General features: G+C 45.7%; 1 protein-coding gene across 3 annotated transcripts in view; it reads left to right on the forward strand.

Annotated features, from left to right (window-relative positions):
- Positions 1-20255, forward strand: part of PDE4B (phosphodiesterase 4B) — a 216467-nt gene that overhangs the window by 110968 nt on the left and 85244 nt on the right. Inside the window, exon 1 of one of the 3 annotated variants that reach the window (XM_055724491.1) lies at positions 11263-11324. The exons of the other annotated variants lie outside the window; for them this stretch is intronic. Within the exon in view, the coding sequence (XP_055580466.1) occupies positions 11278-11324 (47 nt within the window). The 5' untranslated portion in view covers positions 11263-11277. Of the gene's footprint in view, positions 1-11262; positions 11325-20255 lie in introns of those variants that run through there. 3 annotated transcript variants of the gene reach the window in all.

Consider the following 20255-nt stretch of genomic DNA (forward strand, 5'->3'; position numbering starts at 1 on the left):
GCTTCAGCCTTTGTGGCCAAATGTTGTTTACAAGCAGCGGTAGCAGCAGCACACTGATGGTTATTCAAGGTTTTAAAGTCTCCTAAATGAGTAAATGTTACCTCTTGATTATTTCAGTTTTGTCTGTCGCTTAAAGGTTTGCTTTTGATCCTGGCGCAGAGTGTAGCTAAATCCAAATCTACCAAAATCTTTTAAATGGGCAAGCAATTATATTTCTTAGTGTAATTCAACAAGTTTATTGTTTTGGTTGATACAAAGACTTACTACTCCAATAATTGAGATAAGTGTGTTTTCATTGTGTTCTATTGCTAATAAAATAGTTGTGATTTAACATCTTGCTGGCTAAAAATAGCTAGACCTTGGGCCTAATTACAGAGTTTTCTTTTGCTTAAGATTGTGTGCAGTGGAGGTTGAAAGGGTTTGTTTCCAAGGAAACAAATGCACTGCACTTGCCTTGCATCAAATGTTTCCTGTAAGAAAATGCCATAACCAGGCTCCTGGGAGAGAAGAGTGTCGGGAGGTAACGGTGGCCTGTGCGGAGCCTTTTTCTAAAAACGTCTGGGTTTGTGTTTTCCTGAAGCTGGGAGCGTATTTCTCAAATCACTGTTTGGGTGCATGAAAAAAGCAGTGTAGTGTTAGCATCCTAATTGTGGTGTCTCGGGCTTTGTCACCCAGCTCGGCGGGTTTTCTTCTGTGCAGGTGTCCTAAGTGCTCTTGAAAGATTCCACAGTGCTACAGGAGCATCCTTTCCAGTTAAAAGACACCTGCTATTTTATATTACAGTTCTCCTTTTACATGTAGCTTTTATTTTCCATGTTGGATGAAGAAAGTCAACATATTTTGGGTAGACGTATTTTTGGCGGTTTATGTGGCAAGTGTACAAAAGTCTGCCTGTAGCACGTGCGATGCAAAAAAAGGGCTGAGGAGTGCAGAGGGGAGGTGCTTCTTGATTTCTTACCCTTTACTCTGAAATTTTGCTTTCTTAGGGAAATGGGAGCAATAAAAAATGGTTTAAAAATTGTAGTAATGGGCAAACAAATTGGAGAGAGCCCAGATACCAAAGTCCAAAAGTTTTGTGTGTATGTGTGGTGGTTTTTTCCTCCCAAAGTTGGAAACATTTAGGAAGAGCGTGCCTTCTCTCTGTTCCTGAGGCAGTGATATTTAGAGGGGAGGGAACGTAAGTGATAAGGAGTAACGGTTAAATATATACACTCATGATGCCGGGCTGCGATGTGGACTATTCTGAGATGCATGAGTAAGTCTCTTGAAGGACTTAAACCTCTTCACGAAATCTGTTCTGGGAATAGTATTTTTTTATCATATACCATAGGTCATCCAGAAAGCCAGGCAAGAGCAATCCATAGAAAACATCACTGAGGATGGCGGGAAAGGCTTTTCCAAGGGGCGTCTCTGCCGAGAGAGGCAGACTTTGTGCAGAAAAAGTCTGTCCTTCTTACCAGGTCCGGCACGAGACAGGACTGAAACATCTCATTTTAGCCCTGGCATCTTTAGGAACTGTGTGTTTCTACCTATAGTGTTGAACTGCATGGTCAAGATAGATTAATCAGCTTTATCTGTTTGAAATTAATAGGTGTGTATTAAATGATGTGCGATGTAATTTTTCTTTCAAAATGTTATTATAATGCCAAACCAGTAAAATAAATGGATGTTTTCTGTGGGGCTTTGGCAGAGCTTGCACTCTTGAATAGCAAGAACCTCCATTTCCTGCAAAGCCTTTGCTGGCAAAAGGGAGATACTTCACCTAGTTCAGAGAGAGAGGTGCTTTGGGGATTGGTAAATCCCGAGTCTAGTCCCCTGGGAGAAGCGGTGCCTCCAGCGGCGGCGGGAGAGGTGCGTGGGTGCTGTAACACACACCGGCATTGCCCAAGGCTGCCGTACCCTGGGAATTAGATGCTTTTCTGCCACTGGTAGTAATGGCAGGAAAAGGAGTGTTATCTGGGCAAACACTTTCTGTACTGTTGCGTGATATAAACCCCTCCAGTGCACCTCTGAACAGCACACGTGAAGCAGATCCTCATGAGGCTGTCATCGAAAATGCAATGCCTGGAATAGAAGTAGATATTCCCTCAAATTCTGTCTGGGTATACCTGTTCTCTAATTAGGTTCAACAACACACTTAGAGAATAAAAAAATAATAATGACTCTAAGAAGTCCTTTCCCTCCGCGCTTCTGTATGTCCATTGTTTCTGTTTTGCAAAGCTGTGTTCCCACCAGGGAAGCTGGGAAGATGAGGGAGGTGTGTTTCTGATGGATGTACCTGGAGAGTAATGGTTCTGCGATTTCAGTGAGAACAAAATGTAATAGTCACAGAAGTGACAAGATAGGTTGCTAAATACATGGGAAGAGCAGGTTTGCAAAGAACACATCATTTTTGTTCAGGCCCATTTCAGCATGCACTGCATTTGAGATCTCTTTGCTGGGGGGTCCCAGCAGAAGGCGTTTGGATGGGTGTTGGAACATCCGTCCAGCTCATATATACATTAGTTTAATGGTCACAGGATAGCACAGGTATTTGTAAAAGACAAGGATGTATGAAACCAGTAAATGTTGTGGCCATGAAGCTGTTATCTTCTTGATATAGCTTCCAAGTATGTTTCTTCATGTTCACTAACCTTGTTGTTAAGCTGGTTAATACTCTTGTTTTCCCCTTGCTCGGCCACCGAAGGATTCGAGTGGGTTCCCCACGCTCTCTGTGCTTAGGGCCTTGCGGTTATACACGAGCAGAGAGCCAATGGAGCAAAAAAGGAGAAAGCGTCCTGCGCTCAACAAAACAGCAGATTCTTTCCTGCCCCCGAGTGAAGGAGATGTAAAACCAGACACCAGGAGCACTCAGAGGAGGTAGAGGTCCCGGCAGCATGCCTGAGCCACCCTGGAGCTCACCCATTTTGGACCTGATGCAGAGCAAATTACTGCCATGTGCTGTAGGAATTTTGCAGTGCGCTGGGCTCCGTAACAGGCATTTAAGGACAAAGCATGACTTGCTTTGTACAGCTAACTCTGGGAAATGTTCAGGGATAATGATGGCACATTCACTGTTTTCAGATTATTTTAAAATTATTACTGTTCTGATTTTTCACAGTTTTAGCATGCCAAAATCTCCAGGCTTGGATGAATGCATAGACATGCATATTATTCTGCTGCTGCAAGTTAAAATGAGAGTGATTTCAATATGAAAAAGTAACTATTGTCAATATAAGTTACTTCTTTGTTACAGAAATATAATATATCATTGAGAGGGGCGTTTCAATGTGCCAAGGAAATTATGTGTTAAACAAAACCTTAACATAGGTAAGTTTTGCAATATCGTCGTAGCTTTTTTAGTTTTCAGAAGGGGTCTGAGAAACTGAAGATTCCTTGGTTTTCAGGGTCCAAGGTATTGTATTATCTTCCTTAGGGTGAAAGTCAGGGATTGTAATATTAGCTAAAGGTCGATGAAGAGCCCTGTTCCGAGCTGCCTCCCTGTCCTGCCCCAGACGGTTGCACTCCGCTCCCACAAGGCACGCACTGCTGGTGTTCTCACTCTGCTTGCTGCTCTAAGGACATGGTGCCTGGCGGTGGGTACAGTGGAGACAGGCTGTGCTGGCACCAGCCTGCTTTCAGGAGCTGGTGGTGGCCGTTTCATGTCCGAACAAGTGCTAAGTGGTAAATTTGCAAAGATCTCGAAGCTTCTCCTCATGGGCTTCACTTGGGATCACCACGGCCATGGCCAGTGGTGGATGTAAAATACACACTCACAAGTGAGGAAGCATATGGGGAACGTGATTAAATTTTCCTGTCTGTTCTGGGACTTCTTCCCTGTCACAAAATCAGATGTAATAGAAAATATTTTAAAATATTTTCATGCAGATGGATTTGTACTCAAAGGAAATTGAGAGCATGATGGGAGTTAACATTATGGGAGAGAGCAGAAAGGAGCAATCTGAGTGCCTGAGGAAACTGCTGCTTTCCCTTGTCTCCTGTCAGGAAATAGCTCCTTAAGTACTGCACTCCGAAATTGTCATCTGCTTGTTTTAACACAAAATGCCATCATGTAAAAATACCCCTTTTTCAGTCAAGGAGCTATGAAAGCTAATGCTTGCAAAAACTAAGCTTAAAGGGTTGAAGACACACACACACACACAAAAAAAATGTGTTGAGGGTTATAAGTCATAATATTATGACCTATGTTAAAGAGGCAGTTATTTTTTTCACATATAAATCAGTGCTGTAGATGAGGTCTGGGGAAGCCAACAAAGCTTGTTGCTGCTGGGTGCCTTCCCGCCCGCTGCCCTGGTCCTCATGCTTTATCACGTCCAGAAATCCTGTCCTTTACGTAGGTACCTAAATTGGAGTCCAGCTTTAGATGCTCAAGTCTGAAAACACCAGGGCCACGTCAGAGCCTAGGGCTGTGTTTATGGGGATTTATTACTCATCCAGAAGGCATCCAGCCTGGTGTGGGGCTCCGGTTTTCTTCCTGGCCTGCAGCAGGGAGTGGGAAGATGGGAGAGCATGCCGGCGTCGGGCGTTTGTTCTGCATCTGCTTTTCCAGATGGCTCCGCGGATGGAGGGGGGGACCCAGAGTCACGGCTTGGAAAGCTCGGGAAGCCTCATGACGCTTGATATGTTACCACCTAACTACTCTGAGATGTCTCATCTCTAATTATCAGTCTGCTTACAGACAGGTGATTATATTCTGATATGCAAGGAATTACAGCACTTTTTCTCGGTTACTTCATTTAGTTTCATCCAGGAAGCAGCCATCAGTGTTTCTTCCCTAACCGAGGTAATACAGCAACTGCATTTCCAAAGAAGTGGAGCACTGAGAGGAAATAAATTTCATCGTAGACATAAAGCCTAAGTTTCTGGTAGTTTCTGTTTCCATCAGATAAATGAGGCTCGGTTTTCGTTTAGTCACTTCGTGTGCTGCGGTGGGAACTCGCATCCCCTGCAGCATCTCTTCCACAAATTGGTTTGCAAGAGCTTTAGAGGTTGGAGGTAGCCAAAGTGGAACATAAAATTAAAGCTCCCTAAAGGTGCAATAAAATTGTAGATCAAAATATAATCCAGATGGAAACCTGTGCACTGCATGTACTTCTTCTGTATACAGCACATTCCCAGCTTTGAGATTTTGGTGTGCTCTCACCAAAAATGTGCATTCCAAACGTGTCTTCATATATGCTGTTGACATAAAATAGATAAAAACTCTCCCACTAATGAATTGCAAGCTAAGTCAGTACTAAGACCCCTTGGAGATGGTTATGAAGAGCGTGGTGCTCAGTATTCACAAGCCAGCTGCCGTTGTTGATTCATTATGTTATTTTCTGTTGGAAACTTTTCAGAAATGTTTGCTGGGAAGTTGCAGGATGGATCAAATATCAGCGAGCTGATTCTCCATGTTTTCCCCCTTTTATCAGTTTCCCCTGTTTCTTGTACAGGCTCTTTCTGACTTTCACTTACCCATGCCAGTCTGGCTCACCAGGCTGCAGTACAATGTCAGAGCCAGGTCTTGCAGGTCAATGCAGGCTCTGTGGTGTAGAAGGTGATGCGCCGCGTGTCACTCTGTGCCCGGTGCACAGTTCTCCCTGCGTGGTGGCCAGCGGCAGTGGGCAGAGAGGTCTGGGGGCTTCCCTGAGGGCAAAGGCTGTGTTCTTTTCTGAAAGCAACCACCGTCTCTCAGATTGACCAACCCGGTCTAGTGGAAGGTGCCACTGCCCATGGCAGGGGGTTGGCACTAGGTGATATTTAAGGTCCCTTCCAACCCAAACCCTTCTGTGACTCTGTGTTTTAGCACCCTTTGTGTGAACCATCTGCTTTCAAACGCCTCCTCTTCCACGTTAAGTTGCTTGGCTTGAATGTTACCCATTTGAAAATACAGTTTTATTTACGGGAAGAGAGGAAGGAAGGTGTTGGTGAGAAAGATGGAGGTGATGTGTCTGTTTCGAAAAGATGAATCGTCCTGGGGGGGCACTTTGGTTTTGCATTTGTGGAGGAAAGATTCAGGGTATATTGATAGCATCGCTCCAGAAACTGCAGTTTCCTGCTGCCAAGTGACTTCTAGTGATACCGTTTTTGGAAAACGTAAAGTGCTTGTGCCATCTCCCGCCTGTATTTATCCAGAGCTCTGCAGACGGAGTTCAATGCAGGCGTAAGGCAGTGTGAGGGAGCCCATCATTCACGTTCGGTGCCTCTTAAACACCGAGAGCACAGGTGTAGGGACTGCACCAGCTGCAGAGCAGGAGGGGAAACAGCCCTGAAGAGCTGAGTTGACAATTAAACAGTCATCTGCATTGGCGAGAGATTTCATTGAACCTCTTCCTAGTGAATACATACCTGTCATTATGCTAGCTACTTTCTGCCGTCCAACACCCAGCTTATCTTAGCCTCTTGTTGCTGCGGGGTTTTTGGCATATGTGTTTTGCAGAAGAGTCTGCAGGAGATCCAGGTTGGATTTTGGAGCTCGTAATTTCCTGGCACACCAAATTACGTGCAGGTTTCAAGTCAGCTTACAGCAGGTATAGCTTATAATTTGGTGAATAGAATTCCAAAATTCAAGAAAAACAGATTATCTTAAAATTATGTTTGATAAGCTAACTATTTTGAATGGGTATATGTTTTATGATTGCATTCCTTAAATAAGTGTATTTTTCAGTATTAGACAGAGAATACTGGTATTTAAGAGTTGGCAAGGTAATGTTCCTGGAGCAATTGGGTCAGTCCTTGGGCAGCCTATTTAAGAGAAAGAAGGAAATTAGAATTGCAAATCAGTATTTCATCATTATGAGTCAGTGTGGCCAGAAAGAAAGAATGAACGAAAAGCTTCTGTGTGGCTGAGTAGTTGGTTTGGTGCACAAGCAATCGCATCCTTTCCAAATCAATAGATAGCTTTGTACTCTGCCAAGCAGCCTGTGGCAGCGGCATGTGACAGAAGAACCCCAATGATAGAAACATTTGTGAAAGGGTCGATACTGCTCTGCAGCACAGCTAATAAAACACCGGCAGCAGCACTGGAGAAGTTTGCTTCCGAGTGGTTTTTCAAGCTTTTCCATTATACGCTAGGATGTTTGCATGTTATCCTGATTATTCCAATGTTAATAACTAGGAGGAAGATAAAATATTCCTCTAAACATATTTAGTATTCTATTTATTTCTCTGGGGTGAAACACCCAATATACTCTTGCATTAGTGTAGGGTCTTGAATCTGGAAAGAAAGTCTTTAATAGGGTCTTTAATCTGGAAAGAGATGGCATCAGATGTGCATATTTTTACAAACGTGCTGCGATTCTGGTTTGTCTCAAGATAGCAGAAATATCAGCTGATTGTTTTCAGGCTGCAGTATCTGCGCCTTTCGAGGACAGGGAACATTCCTGCACCTTCACAGCAACCTGCTGTTGATTGGGGGAGTAAAGGTAACGAAGTGCCGAAGGGCCTGGAGTGTTTCAAGCCGGCACGCTAACAGGCCAGCTGCGCAATAGCTGCGTTATGTAACTTTTCTGAAAGACATGGAAAAAAATTACATGCTAGTTTTCTAGCAAATGGTTTTGAAGAGCCTGTGCAATTTTTCACAAAACATTTGACGTGGAGCATCGCTATAGGGGCTGCCAGGATGGACCGATGGGACTAGGACTCATCATTAGTAGGGCTTGCAAAGCGTTTTATCCTCTAATTAATAAACATATTAAATAGGTAGATGTGTCACCCAATGGATAAAGATCAGAATGAACAATTTGATGGTTTTTTTGAAGTATGTAGGAGTAGGAGGCAGGGCAATCAGCAGTGCTTAGACCCAGAAGTGAGGCAGAAGGGGGTTCTCATCATAGCCCCGAGAGTTATATTCATTTATGTCATGTTGATACTGCAATTGCTAGTCTTTCATTTGGGTCTTTAGTGGAGGATAATTACTCAACTGTCTGAGAAGCTATAGGAGAAAAAGCCAGGAGAATGACTTATTATCCTTCCCACCCAGCCACCATTTGATTACTGCCATGTTCCCTGCAATTATCCACATCAAGTTCAGGATGCTAGATGAAGGGAAGAGTTGGAAACATGAAGGGAGATACCGTACAAACGGGAGCAGGGAGAGAAAATGCATGATCTCGGTGTGGTGGGATAGAAAAGAAGCAACAGTGCACATAAATGTCTGTTACCAAATCAGCAGTGAATTGATTTTGCCTTTTCACCAAGAAGAATGAGAATAATGTTGAAGGCCGATGTGGCAGGCTTTCTATTCGAGAGGGACATGCTGGTGTTCCTTCCCAGGCATGGGGGGGTGGAGGGCACAGCCAGTTTAAACCTGGCAATGTTTTATTGTACCAGCCTGAGAGCTGGGGAAGAGCTAAAAGAGCAGAATCATGTCGGGCAGGAGGGGAACACCGAAAAGGAATTCCTTTGAATCACTTGAAATCGTGAGAGTTTTCAACTTGCTGGGCGCAGAGAAGCTGGTGGAGTGACGGGTGGGAGATTTTGGGGGGGTGACAGTGGTTTGTTGCCCCCCGAGCCCACAATGTTGGCATGTCCATTGGGAATGGCCCAGAGGCTTGGGTTAAGCTCATTACATGAGCTGAATTTCTCTTATTTGACAAAAAGTAAACTAAATTTCAACCTGGCCCATGGGGGGAGTTCCTGAATGTAGCTCTCCCACAGAGTGGTTTTCATTTATGAAACCCCTATGAGGTGTATCGGTGGGTTTATGCTGCTGGGGTCGGCTAGCCTGGCGGTGAGTGCCAGGCATGTACGGAAGAAGCCTGGGATGCTGGGCTTTACTTCGCCAAAGAAATGGAGGACACAGGGGTCTAGAAATTCCCACAATATTAAGAAATGCCCTGAAATATCTTTTGAGCTGAGTTTTCAGCTATATCCAAATCAACATGCATTTCCAGCATAATAGACATCACTTTTGAAAATATAAATTCTCCTTTTGAAGGCAGTAACAGCAGAATTGCTGTCTCTGCTGGCTGCATGTATAAAATGGCCATTTGTCCAGCTGCCCGTTGTCCCAGCAGTACCATCTGCAGGCTGGGGTTGGAGATGTGCATCTGTCAGTGTATCTGTATATTTATCTCCATCCATGTATGTTTGTGGGCCTTTTTCATGTATAAGATGCATAATTCTGTAGTCTACGCGGATTATTTGCCGCTGCGTGTAAAAACTGGCTCATTTCAAAATGAATTGACCAAAGTGGAGATGCAGCAAAGCAACTGAGGCACAAACTGCATGTTAGGTATCCGTCCTCATCTTTACAGGTACTCTCACTTTTCTATTATACTTTTAAGTTGCCCCTACGTTTTTATAAAATGGTTTTTGATGTCAATAAAATAAAATATGGTTTAATGTTTCATATAACGGTTAAGGAAGAGAAGTGCACAGTTCTTTCAGTCTGGGTTTTGTCTTAGCTTTGACCGTGTTGGTGCAAACTGCTGACTTGTAACTTAGACATTGCCAGGCTACCCCTTCCTGTGTATTTTGAAATTGGATTTGAGATCTTAATTAGTAAAACAACTACTCATTCCCCTTTCCAGTTCGGACTTAACTGCAGGGTGGGGTGGTCCAGCAAGGTTCGGGTCTCGGTGTAAGGGCAGGCTCCCCGCGCCTGGCGTGCGATCCCCTGCTGGGTGCCCCGGGCTGCTGTCCCCTCTTGCCACTTTGGGAACTCCCCGCTCTGTGGGGAGGGAACATTATGCATCGGTTATGACCCCGATGAAATGTAAAGCCTGTTTATACATCGTCTATAGAAAGCCCATTTATACATGTTTGCTTATGCATTTGATTTCAGCCGATGATAAAATCCCTTCCTTTTGGTTGTCAAGGTGAAATGTCTCGAGACTTCACTGGGAGAAAAAAAAATCCAGTAAACGGCAAATTTGCTCGTACATGCTGCGCATTTCTTGACATTGAACTTTTTGTTTCCCCAACAGAGGGAAGCGCAGCATACGCTCCAGCCTCATTAGCCTAACCCCCTTCTTGCCCCCGCGCTGGGGTGGGCGGAGGCGCTGCCGGGGCAGGGGTGCGTGGGCAGGTCCCCTTCAGCATCCCCAAACCCTCGCGCTGGCACTGCTGGAAGCACTTTAAAGTCTCCTTTATTTATCCAGACCCCCCTTTGTCCCCAGGTCCCCTCCCCGGCTCCGCAGCCCCGGCGCTGGTGCAGCCTTGCTGAGCGCTGGCGGCAGCCCCGGGGTGGGTGATGGCGAGGGGCTCTGCGCCCCCGGCTGCGGAAAGCCCTGGTTTTGGGAGCCGCTCCCCGCACGGCTCCGTGGCGGCTGTCTTCCCACCACCCACCCCCTGACGTCTCGATGCACCAGGGAGCTGTGCTGGGTTTGATGTTTAGCGGCGGGATTTAGATGTAAATCTTGTAAAATTCCATTTTATGCAGAGACACACAAATCTGCTCTGGCTCAAAGGCTCTGGGTGAAGTTGCAGCTGCGGAGGTACCTGCTTGGAGGATTTTCTTGCAGGCAGAGCACCTCTCCAGCCAGGCAGAGGGAGAGCTGGAGAGGCAGCTGTGTCCAGAAACACAGACCCGTCCCTGAGTGACAGGAGTAAGGCAGAGCGTACCCGTGTCTGTGCAGAATGACCCCTTGCAGGGAGCTCGCAGCCCTCGGAAAGCTTTGCTGTCTCTTCTGGTTTAGCGGATTGGACGAGCCAGGCCTTTTGCCATAGAGACCTGCTCCCTCCTGGCTGTAGCCCCTAACCTGGGCACGGACCTGGGTCCCCCTGAAGCCGCCTGCACCGCAACACCCCAGGCATGTCATCCCTCACGTCCGTGGTACGGAGCGGGTTACGCAGGAAGGACCTGGGAGTGGAGTTTCTGCAGCATGAGAAAACTTTGATTCATCTGTGAAGGTGGTGAATGAACGAGGGATGTGACCTGGAAAGGATAAACAGGAAAATAGGGATGTTTCTCCAGCTTGGAAAAGGCTCGCTTTTTTTTCCCCTGCTGTCTCAGGATCACTGGAAGGGATTACACAAATGAGAGCAGGAAACTGCAGTCAAGGTTTTGCCAGAAATAGATTATTTTTTTTCTTCTGATATAAATGAAGAAATATGGGAGTCCGTAGAGGCTGTTCCACATGCACCCTCACATTTTGATTGCCAAGTCATTTGCATTCGTATATAAAGTGACATCCACCCTGCAATGGGAGCTGACATGTAATCACAAAGAATAAAAACTCCTGGAAACATCTACGTGCCACTGATACAACTTCAGAAAGACAGAAGTTTGAAAGAAGCAGAAAATGTACTGAATATTTTCGGACAAGTAGAAGGAAAGTATCGTCTTGGAAGATGTTAAATATTAATTTTTTACCTAATCGTCGTCATTCGTGGATTTGGTAAGTATTCCTAGGTTTTGTCCAGCTAAGGGCAGTTCTGGTGGGCAGAAGAGCTTGAAAGTCTGCAATTTTATGTTTGCAAAAAGCAGGTGCTAAAAAGAAGCATTGATAAGGATATGCGTGTTCCTCAAGCTGTAAAATTGTCAGGGTGCTTGCTGAATATTTTCTTTTCTTCTGTCTTTCCTGATCAGATTTTGATCTCACGACGCACCCTCACGACGCCTAGTAACTGGGGGGTGCGTGTGCAAAGGGTGGGAAAAGGATGGAAGATTTTGTATCGTGCTTAATTATTTTTGTTGTAAGATGTATATGAACATGAATTTTCATTTAAAAAATGACTCACTAAAACGTCTTTTCACTTGGGTGATTTCATGGTGTTACCTCTGTACCTTCTCAAGTCTGTTGTCAACTACTGTTGCATTTTAATAAGCAGATGGAGCTGCCGCTGCTGCCTCTGCTCTGATCTGGCTGTGTTAGGGCAGAGGGAGATGGGAGGGGACCTTCAAGGGCATGTCCTGCCACAGGTGCCACAGGTTTGTGCTTGATGGACTGCCCAGAAATGGGTTTCCTTTCCATAGGTAAAGGTCCGCTGTTGGAGTTAAGATATGAAGTCATTGGGTAGTGTGAAATATAGTCTTACAGTTTCAGATACCCCATCTAGTCTGTACAGCATCTTGTAAGAATATAAAATATAGAGAAAATTTATATTCTAGATGTTCAAATACTGTATTCTTTAATCTTACCTATACACATACATATTTTGGTTTTACACAGAATTTATCCAATGTAATCTTATTATTACTTATAATCATTTAACTGTGACTCTCTCTGCATTAGGCTTCAAGATGAACCTATAGCTCAGTATTTGTATATATTAATAAAAATATTGAGGGTCTGAGTCTTTAAACGGTCTGTAAAGATACACAGTCAGCTTTCCTTCTCCAGAGCTCAGAGTCTGCTCATCAAGCAGAGCCATGTGTGGTGTTTCAGGGACAGGAGAATGGAAAGGTAAATATATAAAGAAGAGGGAAAATGCACTACTGTATTATTGGAAGACCTCTGGTTAAAGCAGATGTTAAGAAAGGAAGAAACAAGGACCACCTGGAAACAAGGAGGCAGCAGGAAGGGGAAGGAAGGAGGGTCCCACCAGTTGCTTGAGTTGTCCATGCGAGGTGTTGTACGTCCTCCCCATCCCAAGGACCCGTTTGTGTTAGTGTGAGGTTTTCTTCATTAAAAAAACCCAACAGCATCTGTCATTACATTGCATAGACATTAGGGCTGTGTCTTCCGCACTCGGTGCGGCGCTGGTGAATCGATAGATAGCTGAGACGAGGAAGATTGCTCTTTCTCTGCTGCGCTGTGGGTTGGGGTGGACGGCGAGGTCATTCTCCCTGCTGCTGGCCATGCCGTCCTGGCAGAGCTGCATCGGTGGCACAGTGCTGCCCTGGCACCCTCTGCCCTTCTGCAGGACAGACCTGGTGGCACGTGTCGCCTCCCCTGTTGGCATGGCGGCTGTGTGCTCAGGAGGGCAAAGTGTGCTGACAGCAGGAGCTCCTGCCCTGCTGAAGAGGTCCAGCACGTGCTGCTCACGTGGGCGTGCTGGCGACCTTACCGTGTTCGTGCTCTTTGACTCTGGTATTTGCTCCCAGGTTCCCAGGCAGCTGCAATGCTTGCAGAGTAATAAGGACCGTGCAATGAAGGTGTCAGATGTACAATTGCTGTGCAGCACGTTGCACAGTCTCGTAGTTTCAGACAAGCACGTTGCCCAAATTTGTCATCTTTGTACCAAAATCCTTCAGCTTTCCTTTCTCCATACATGCCCATTTGTCTGCAGCGGTAGAGGACAGTTCGTATGTGATACCCAGGTGTGCGCGGGAGATCCTAGGAGCATCTTGGCAAGCAGTGGCCACGGGATTGTCAAAATCTGTATAACATTGCCCCTGCAAAATTGTTTTTGTGCACGAGTTATCTCCAAAGGCACCTGGCCATGAGGGATGTGTTTTGGTGCTGGCAGATCAGGCTGGGTGAGCTCAGGGAGGAGGATGCGCCTTTGCTGGCAGCTCTCAACATCGTGCCAGATCTGAAGGACGGGTATAAGTGAGGAATCATGTGGCTGCACCTGACACAGTGGCAGGTTGTTGCTGAGCGTTAGCAGAATCCATATTAGATCTATGTAGATACAGAATTATCACCACAGCTTCCCCTTTTGGCAGGGGGAGTTGTTGGCTGGATTTAGGAAGTTCCTCTTGAGACGGAACCCCAGTAAGCTAAGATTGAGGGGTATTGGATCAGGAGGAAAGGGGTGGGAAGCATTAAGTTGATTTGCCAGAATTACAAATGCAAGGAAGAGGAGAGACTGTGTGCGTTAGTTATGGACAGTGCCAACACCTGCACAGAGCAGAGGATGTCACAGAAATAAGCGTTTCATTCAGAGAAAGGAGACATACATTTTTGTAGCTGCAAGAGCAACATAAGTAATTTTAGCTTGAGGAAGTGCAGAACTCGAATAAAAGCTCAACACCACCATAATCCTGAGAGGGGGGGCTGTCAAAGATGGGTCCCGGAGACAAGTGGAGCTATTGGAGCCCATCGGATCAGTTGGAGAAGTTTCAGGTCATTTAAAACTGTACAGCTCAGAGGGAGGCCTGCCACTGTGTTGATTTACAAAGGAGAGGATAGGCGTTAGCCTATAAAGATTCACTTAACCTGTGCGCAGGTGGCGATAAGCACGTTCTTCGCCCCGTGCTGGTCTCATAACAGTTTCAGACTGAGTCTCGCCAATCATGACCATTGTAACCGGCTGGTTGCTTGTTCAGGGCATGCGTCGTGGCTGAAATTCATTAATTACTGCTGGCCATTTGCACTGTATCTTCAGGCACTTTGTTCCTCTAGTAAGTTTTCAGTCCTCTTCTGAACTTGTCTTTCCTCTGTCCCATCATGCATAAGCAAACTCTTCAACTAAAATTTAAAAAAAAAAAAAAGTATTGTAGATGCTGGTGGAAGCATAAGTGTTCACTGATCTGAACTGTCTGAAACACATTAATTAAATTAAACAAATCAACCAAGTAGCCATTCGCTGCCAGGTGGGTATGCAAGTGAACAAATAACTGCTCCATATTGCAGAAGAGTTGTCAAAACCAGATCCTAACGAAGCATTTCAGAGAGGCTGTTTTAAACGGTGCAGCCTGGGGCCAGCTGGGACGGCCTCTAGGTTCAGAGCAGCGGGTTCTCCACCAGGTTCAGTGGCCCAGGCTGCCCGCAGCAGCTGTGGGTGCCCCATCCCTGGCAGGGCTCAAGGCCAGGCTGGACGGGGCTGGGAGCAGCCTGGGCTGGGGGGAGGGGTCCCTGCCTGTGGTGTGGGGTGGGACTGGGTGGTCTTGGAGGTCCCTGCCAACCCAAACCATGCTGTGAGTCTAAGTTCAGGAGAGGAGCTGGTGGTTCCCGTCCACACGTGGGTGATGTGAGGCATTGGTTGCTGCTGCTTTTCGGTGGGGAGAGGGGAGTGCTGTGCTGAGGGATGCTCTGGCTGGACTGGGGCTTTGGAAGCTGTCTGGGGAAACGGAGAATAGTTGTCAGCAGCTGAGTGCACTGGCATATCAGTTCTTCTAAATGCATGGTGGAGAAACGGGAAACTCCGTGGCCGGCGCTTGTTCATAGGGACGTTTTAAAACTCCTGTCTGTCCCCTGCACAGTGCTGAAGGGCAGCTGCCTTGCGCCGATGGGCGAGTAGAAAAACTCCGGAGACAGTGAAGCGGTGCAGGGAAAGGGCAGGGCTCTGCTTCTGGCTGACAGCACGGGCATGGCCTGGAGGGGCTCCGCAGCCCGCAGGCAGCTACAGTCCGCGGGGCAGCTGCTCCTGGCCGATCCTTGTGTCAGGACTGAAATACCGACATCGTTATGGTAGGGGTGATAAGCACAGTGTGCAGAACAGCCACCCTGACATTAACACTTCCAGCTCCGTTGGTTGTTTGCGGTTGGAGATAAGGCTGGAAGTACTTTTCATACTGCGGTGCCGTATATACTGACTACGATTTTTATTTATTTTTATTTATTGAGTTTTGAAGTACTCAAGTTTTGGTCCGGGAGTGAATACTCACCAATACTGTGGGTAAAAATCTGCTCGACCTTCAAGTTACCTTGTTTTCGTGGGGCTTAGCTGTGACTTTAGATGTACTTGAAACATTTTGGTTGTCTTCACATATTAATTCCTTAGCCTTCTATAAATAGGTAGTGTCTTCAACAAAGAAATGATTTATATGCAGAGGGTAGGTTTGAGAGACAGAACTCAAAAATCTGTAGGCACAATTTAGAAAAAGAAGGCCAAATATTTCTCTTGTGCTCACAAATGGCTGTAGGAAGAATAAAGAATACGCTCTTGAAATGTGTCTGCAGCGAAGACAATGCCTGGCTGAAACGAGATTTTGAACAATAAAATAATGGGGATTTAATTGAGTCTGAGCAATGCAGTGTTTGCTTTCACTGTTAGAAGAGCTGGTTACGGAGGGATTCTGGTGGAGGAATGGTGCTTGGTATTTAGTGACCTTTCCCTTCCCTTCATGCTGTATCTTTTCAAGTTGTTCCTGGCTATATTTTCATGCTGGTTTTGCAAGGCAGAAGATAAAAGTTAGAGCATTTGAGGCTGCTAGTGTTGTCTTTACATTATCATATTTATATTCATTATCTCAACTTCCAGTTAAATAATCTGTGTCACTTTATTTGGATGGCAAACTCTTTTTAGCCAGGTTAATGTATATCTAGATCTGTCATGCACGCGTAGCTGTTTCTCCAGTTTCTCCTTCTCCTCCTGGTTGACTTGTCTAAGACACAGAAGCCCAAGTCCTGACGTGACGCAGACAGCCCTCGCCGTGTGGGTCCTGTCAGGGTGAGCCTGGATGGAGGAGCTGCCCCGGTGGTTCAGCAGACCCGCCTGGCTTCGGTGGGTCCCCAGGGAATGCCCTTTGGTTTAGGTGGCATCCAGAGATGACCAGGAAGCCACGTGCTGACTTTGTTACACAAGCCCAGGTTCTCCTTGAACGCTTTTAGAGAAGGCAGTGGTCTTCATCCTGACGAGGGGGGATACCATTGGTGCTCCACTGGCTTGCAGAGCTCTGCTGATGAGCTTCCCTGCTCTGCAACCTCTAAGCATGCTTCTGTGTCTCTGATTATTTTACTTCCCTCATCACCATTGTGTATAAGCTTGAGAGATTATTTGTAATAGTGCTGCAGAGAGTTAAGATAATTTTATTTCATTTTATTTCTTCCTACGTGATCCTTCCCACCCACCCCACCCCACCCCCACTCCCCTGGCCCCCTGCCCCCCCCTCCTTCCCTGCTACTGCAGCCGTGCCCTGAGACCATGTCCTGGCCACCATCACATTTCCACCGCTGATACCCGTTCCTCCCAGCATCTCCCCCTCACGTGCTCCGAGATGCTGTCTGGCTCTTCAGACAACCGCTGCGCAGAGCGGTCCTGTGCTGCACCCCGGCTCACGCAGCCAGATTTAATGTCTCAGACGAGAAGGGCTGGATGAGCTGGGACAAACCCTTGATGAACCGAGTGAAATGAGTCCACGTGGCTTCACAGCGTACAGCAGTGATGCACTGGATCAAACAGTATCATGGGTCGATTTCTTACTGAGTTTGTTTTCATGTTTAACAGTTAGATTGATAGAATTAACACATTTTCATATGCTTTCCTTAAAAAACAAGTAGAAAAGATAAACTGCTGTTAAAGGCTTGCAGTCATTTTTCTAGAATTTATAGTGATAGCTGCATAAAAAAGCAACAGAACCATACAAGGAATCGGGGCAGGGGGGAATATATCCTGTAAAATGATGATTAAATCCCTTTATAAACCAAGCAATGATTTTGTTACTTTGGAATTTTATTTTTTCTTCCAAACAAATTAAACTTCCAGAATTTAGTGAAGAGCTGTAGCGCTTTAATACATTTGCCATCTGCAGTTTCTAATACCACTCTCTTTGTTAATTGTACTGAACAAAAAAAAATATTCTCCAAATAATGGGGAGCTTTTGCTGTTGTGAACGCTGAAGCAGCCCTGCTTTGGTGCAGTGCCAGGAGTGCGTGATTGATTGTATCTGTCTGAGCTGTCACCCTGAGAGGAGCAGCAGACCCGGGCAGGCTGGGTGCAGTGCTGCTGTCTCGCAGAGCTCTAATTTTGCTGGCCCATTGACGTCACTGGGAGGTTTCAAACCAGCCCGGAATGTCTAGTAAACTTGCACATAAATGAAATAATAAAAGTCTGGTAGCTAATTCACAAGCATAAAAATGAGGTTTATTCTCTCGGAAAACCTTTCCTGTTTTGTTCTTTTTTTTTCACAGCCTTTATCTAGTTAGCATTTAAATAAATAAAACTGAAATTCTAATAAGCATCGAGGATCATCTGTGATAGATTGAACAAAGGCTATAAAAATGCTGCGAAAGAGGAGGCTGGAGGAGGGGCAGCAGGAGAAGACCTGCTGCTGCTTACCTGCTACATACAGCCCAGTCTGCCCAAAACTGCTTATTATGAATAGTGCCATCATGCAGCATTTTAATAATTTTGCCGGGCGTCTGCACAAACCATCTGTAGTTTCGTAAGCCCTGTGATGCTGCGGCTATGTCAGATAGATCGGTTGAAATGGAGCGTGGCTCATTATAACATTGCCCTGCTGAGAAGTACTGGCACCTCCACTCGGATGGATGCTCTCTGTTCTTCCAAAGGTAACCGAATGGCTTTTTTTCCTGGAGTTCAGACAGTTTAGAACATAATTTTACAACACTCATAAAAAAATAAATGGGCTTTTAACATCGTTATGTTACATGGAATGGTATCTTTTTGTATTCTGCGTCATGAGCTTCAGGATCTTTCTTTTGTAGATGGTTGCCCTCCAAATGACGAAGCAAAAGTGGCTCACTGAACCAGAGGGTGAGCAGGGCATGGGTTCGGGACAGCTCTCCTCTCCTGGCAGCTGGACACTGACTTAGATCTGCCATAATCCAGAGTTTTTCAGAACAGAACCAGTGGAAATAGGAGTTGGATAATGATTACAGATTTGGTTTTGCAATGTGGGGAGAAAGATTGTTAATCACACTTTATTTCCTTTAGAAAGTCCTGCTGAGGAATCTCATCTGGATGAAAAATAAATACCATGGCTGTGAATTACAATTCTGTGTCACCCAGTGCTGACCAGGATGTAAGCAATGACAGGACTGTGAGTGGGAAAATACTTTATTTAGTTCTCAGGGTTAAATTTAGGCTGAGCTTTGGGTCTGGGGAGCAGAGGGCAGCGCCCAACGCCTGTCTGTCCGGCTCTGGGCATGGTGTTGGTAGGGGTGCTGCTGTGCAGGGTGTGCCTGGCTTTGTTCTGAGCAGAAGTAACTTGAAGGGAATGTCGCATGGCCCCTGGAATAGCTTTTTCATTTTTCCCACCAGTGAAATGGAGAAATTGTAGGGGGCCGGTTCACTGGTACTGTGGAGCTGTTCTCAGGATGGCACAACTGGAAATCACAAGCGATGGGAGGGTGTGTTTTTGAAAAGAAAAAAAAAACCCACCACTTCTACAATTCTTTGTATATAACAAAACCCAGGTCAGCAAGAACCCAAAATTTTACTCATTCCTTCTGCAGGATCCAGATTTCAAACCCGTTTGTCATGGTGGTGTTCTCTGAAAAAGCTAACTGCCCAGAGATTGCCTTACGTGCTAGGAAGTTTGTAGCTAAAAGAAATCTTTATCCCAGTTATTAACCTCTGTAAAAGAGGTTTATGAAGAAAATCCTGATAAAGCTTTAGAAACAAGAATCTGTATTCCTAAGCCTGCTAAGATACAAGAGTGGAAAAAGCCCCGGAACTTCTTAGGAATGCTGAGACCCATTTTTGCATTCCCTGGTGCCGGTGCTGTGCCGTGGCGCAGGGAGCAGTGGCCTGCATGCCCAGCATCGCCGCAGGAATATTCCCACAGTATGAACCCAGAGCAGCCTGGGTCAAGGTCAAGACCCTGCCATGCACGTGTGCTATAGTAGTCCTTGGGTATGTTACCACCTATTTTTCAAACTTTCTCACCTCGATTGCTTTACAACAGCATCTGACTCCCCAGCTGACTGAGGAAGGGCTGATCCCTGACCAACACTGGCCAGGCACTCTTGCCAAGTTTCAAATTAAACCTTTACAGCAATAGCCTGAAACGGAAAAGAAAGAAAAAAAAAAAATCAAACCCAGCCAGCTTCTGACAGACCATTTTTTATTGTGGGCAGAACATGTTTTCCATAGTTTTATTCTTGAAAACAGCTCAATAGTTTTTGCGGGAACTTTCCAGGCAAGTTGCATCCTGAGCGAGCCAGGCTGGGCGAGCAGCCGCACCACACTGAGCACTGGGGTTTGCAATGGGAAGCTTTAAACATTTTTTACTGTGTGTCTCCCTCCGAGGTGTTTATACCTACTGTGTGTAGGTGTTAACTCCAAAGAAAGTTTAACAATTAATGTAAGCAGTAACAACCAGCAATTTAAACTAGTTAATTCTGTAGTGGTTAACATAATTCTGAAACTTTGTATAAACGCTCACAATTCCTCTTTCATGGTAGAAGACTTCCCTTATTTCATTTTTCTTTCTGTTTACCTGTTTGCCTGTGTGAAACTTGTGTTTTAATGCAAGTGTCAGATGTGGACTTTGCTGTTAGGAGGATTCCCTTCAGCCTCCCCTTTTGCTTTCCAGAGAGCTGCTGGACCACGCACAGCATCTGTGACAGGAATGAGGGGCCCTCTATTAAAAGCCACATGCTGTGCCCCCCGATTTGCTATTCAATGTGGAGGAGCAATGCAAAGGTTTTCCCTAGCAGCTACTCCCTGAAAGCTGGAGGACATGTGAACCTGATGTGTGTTCGTATGTTTTCTGTGATGAAAGCAATAGGTGTAGGTCTGCTACTGAAATGACA

Source organism: Falco cherrug, chromosome 12 (genome assembly GCF_023634085.1).
Source record: "Falco cherrug isolate bFalChe1 chromosome 12, bFalChe1.pri, whole genome shotgun sequence".
In the NCBI taxonomy this organism is placed as follows: Eukaryota; Metazoa; Chordata; class Aves; order Falconiformes; family Falconidae; genus Falco; species Falco cherrug.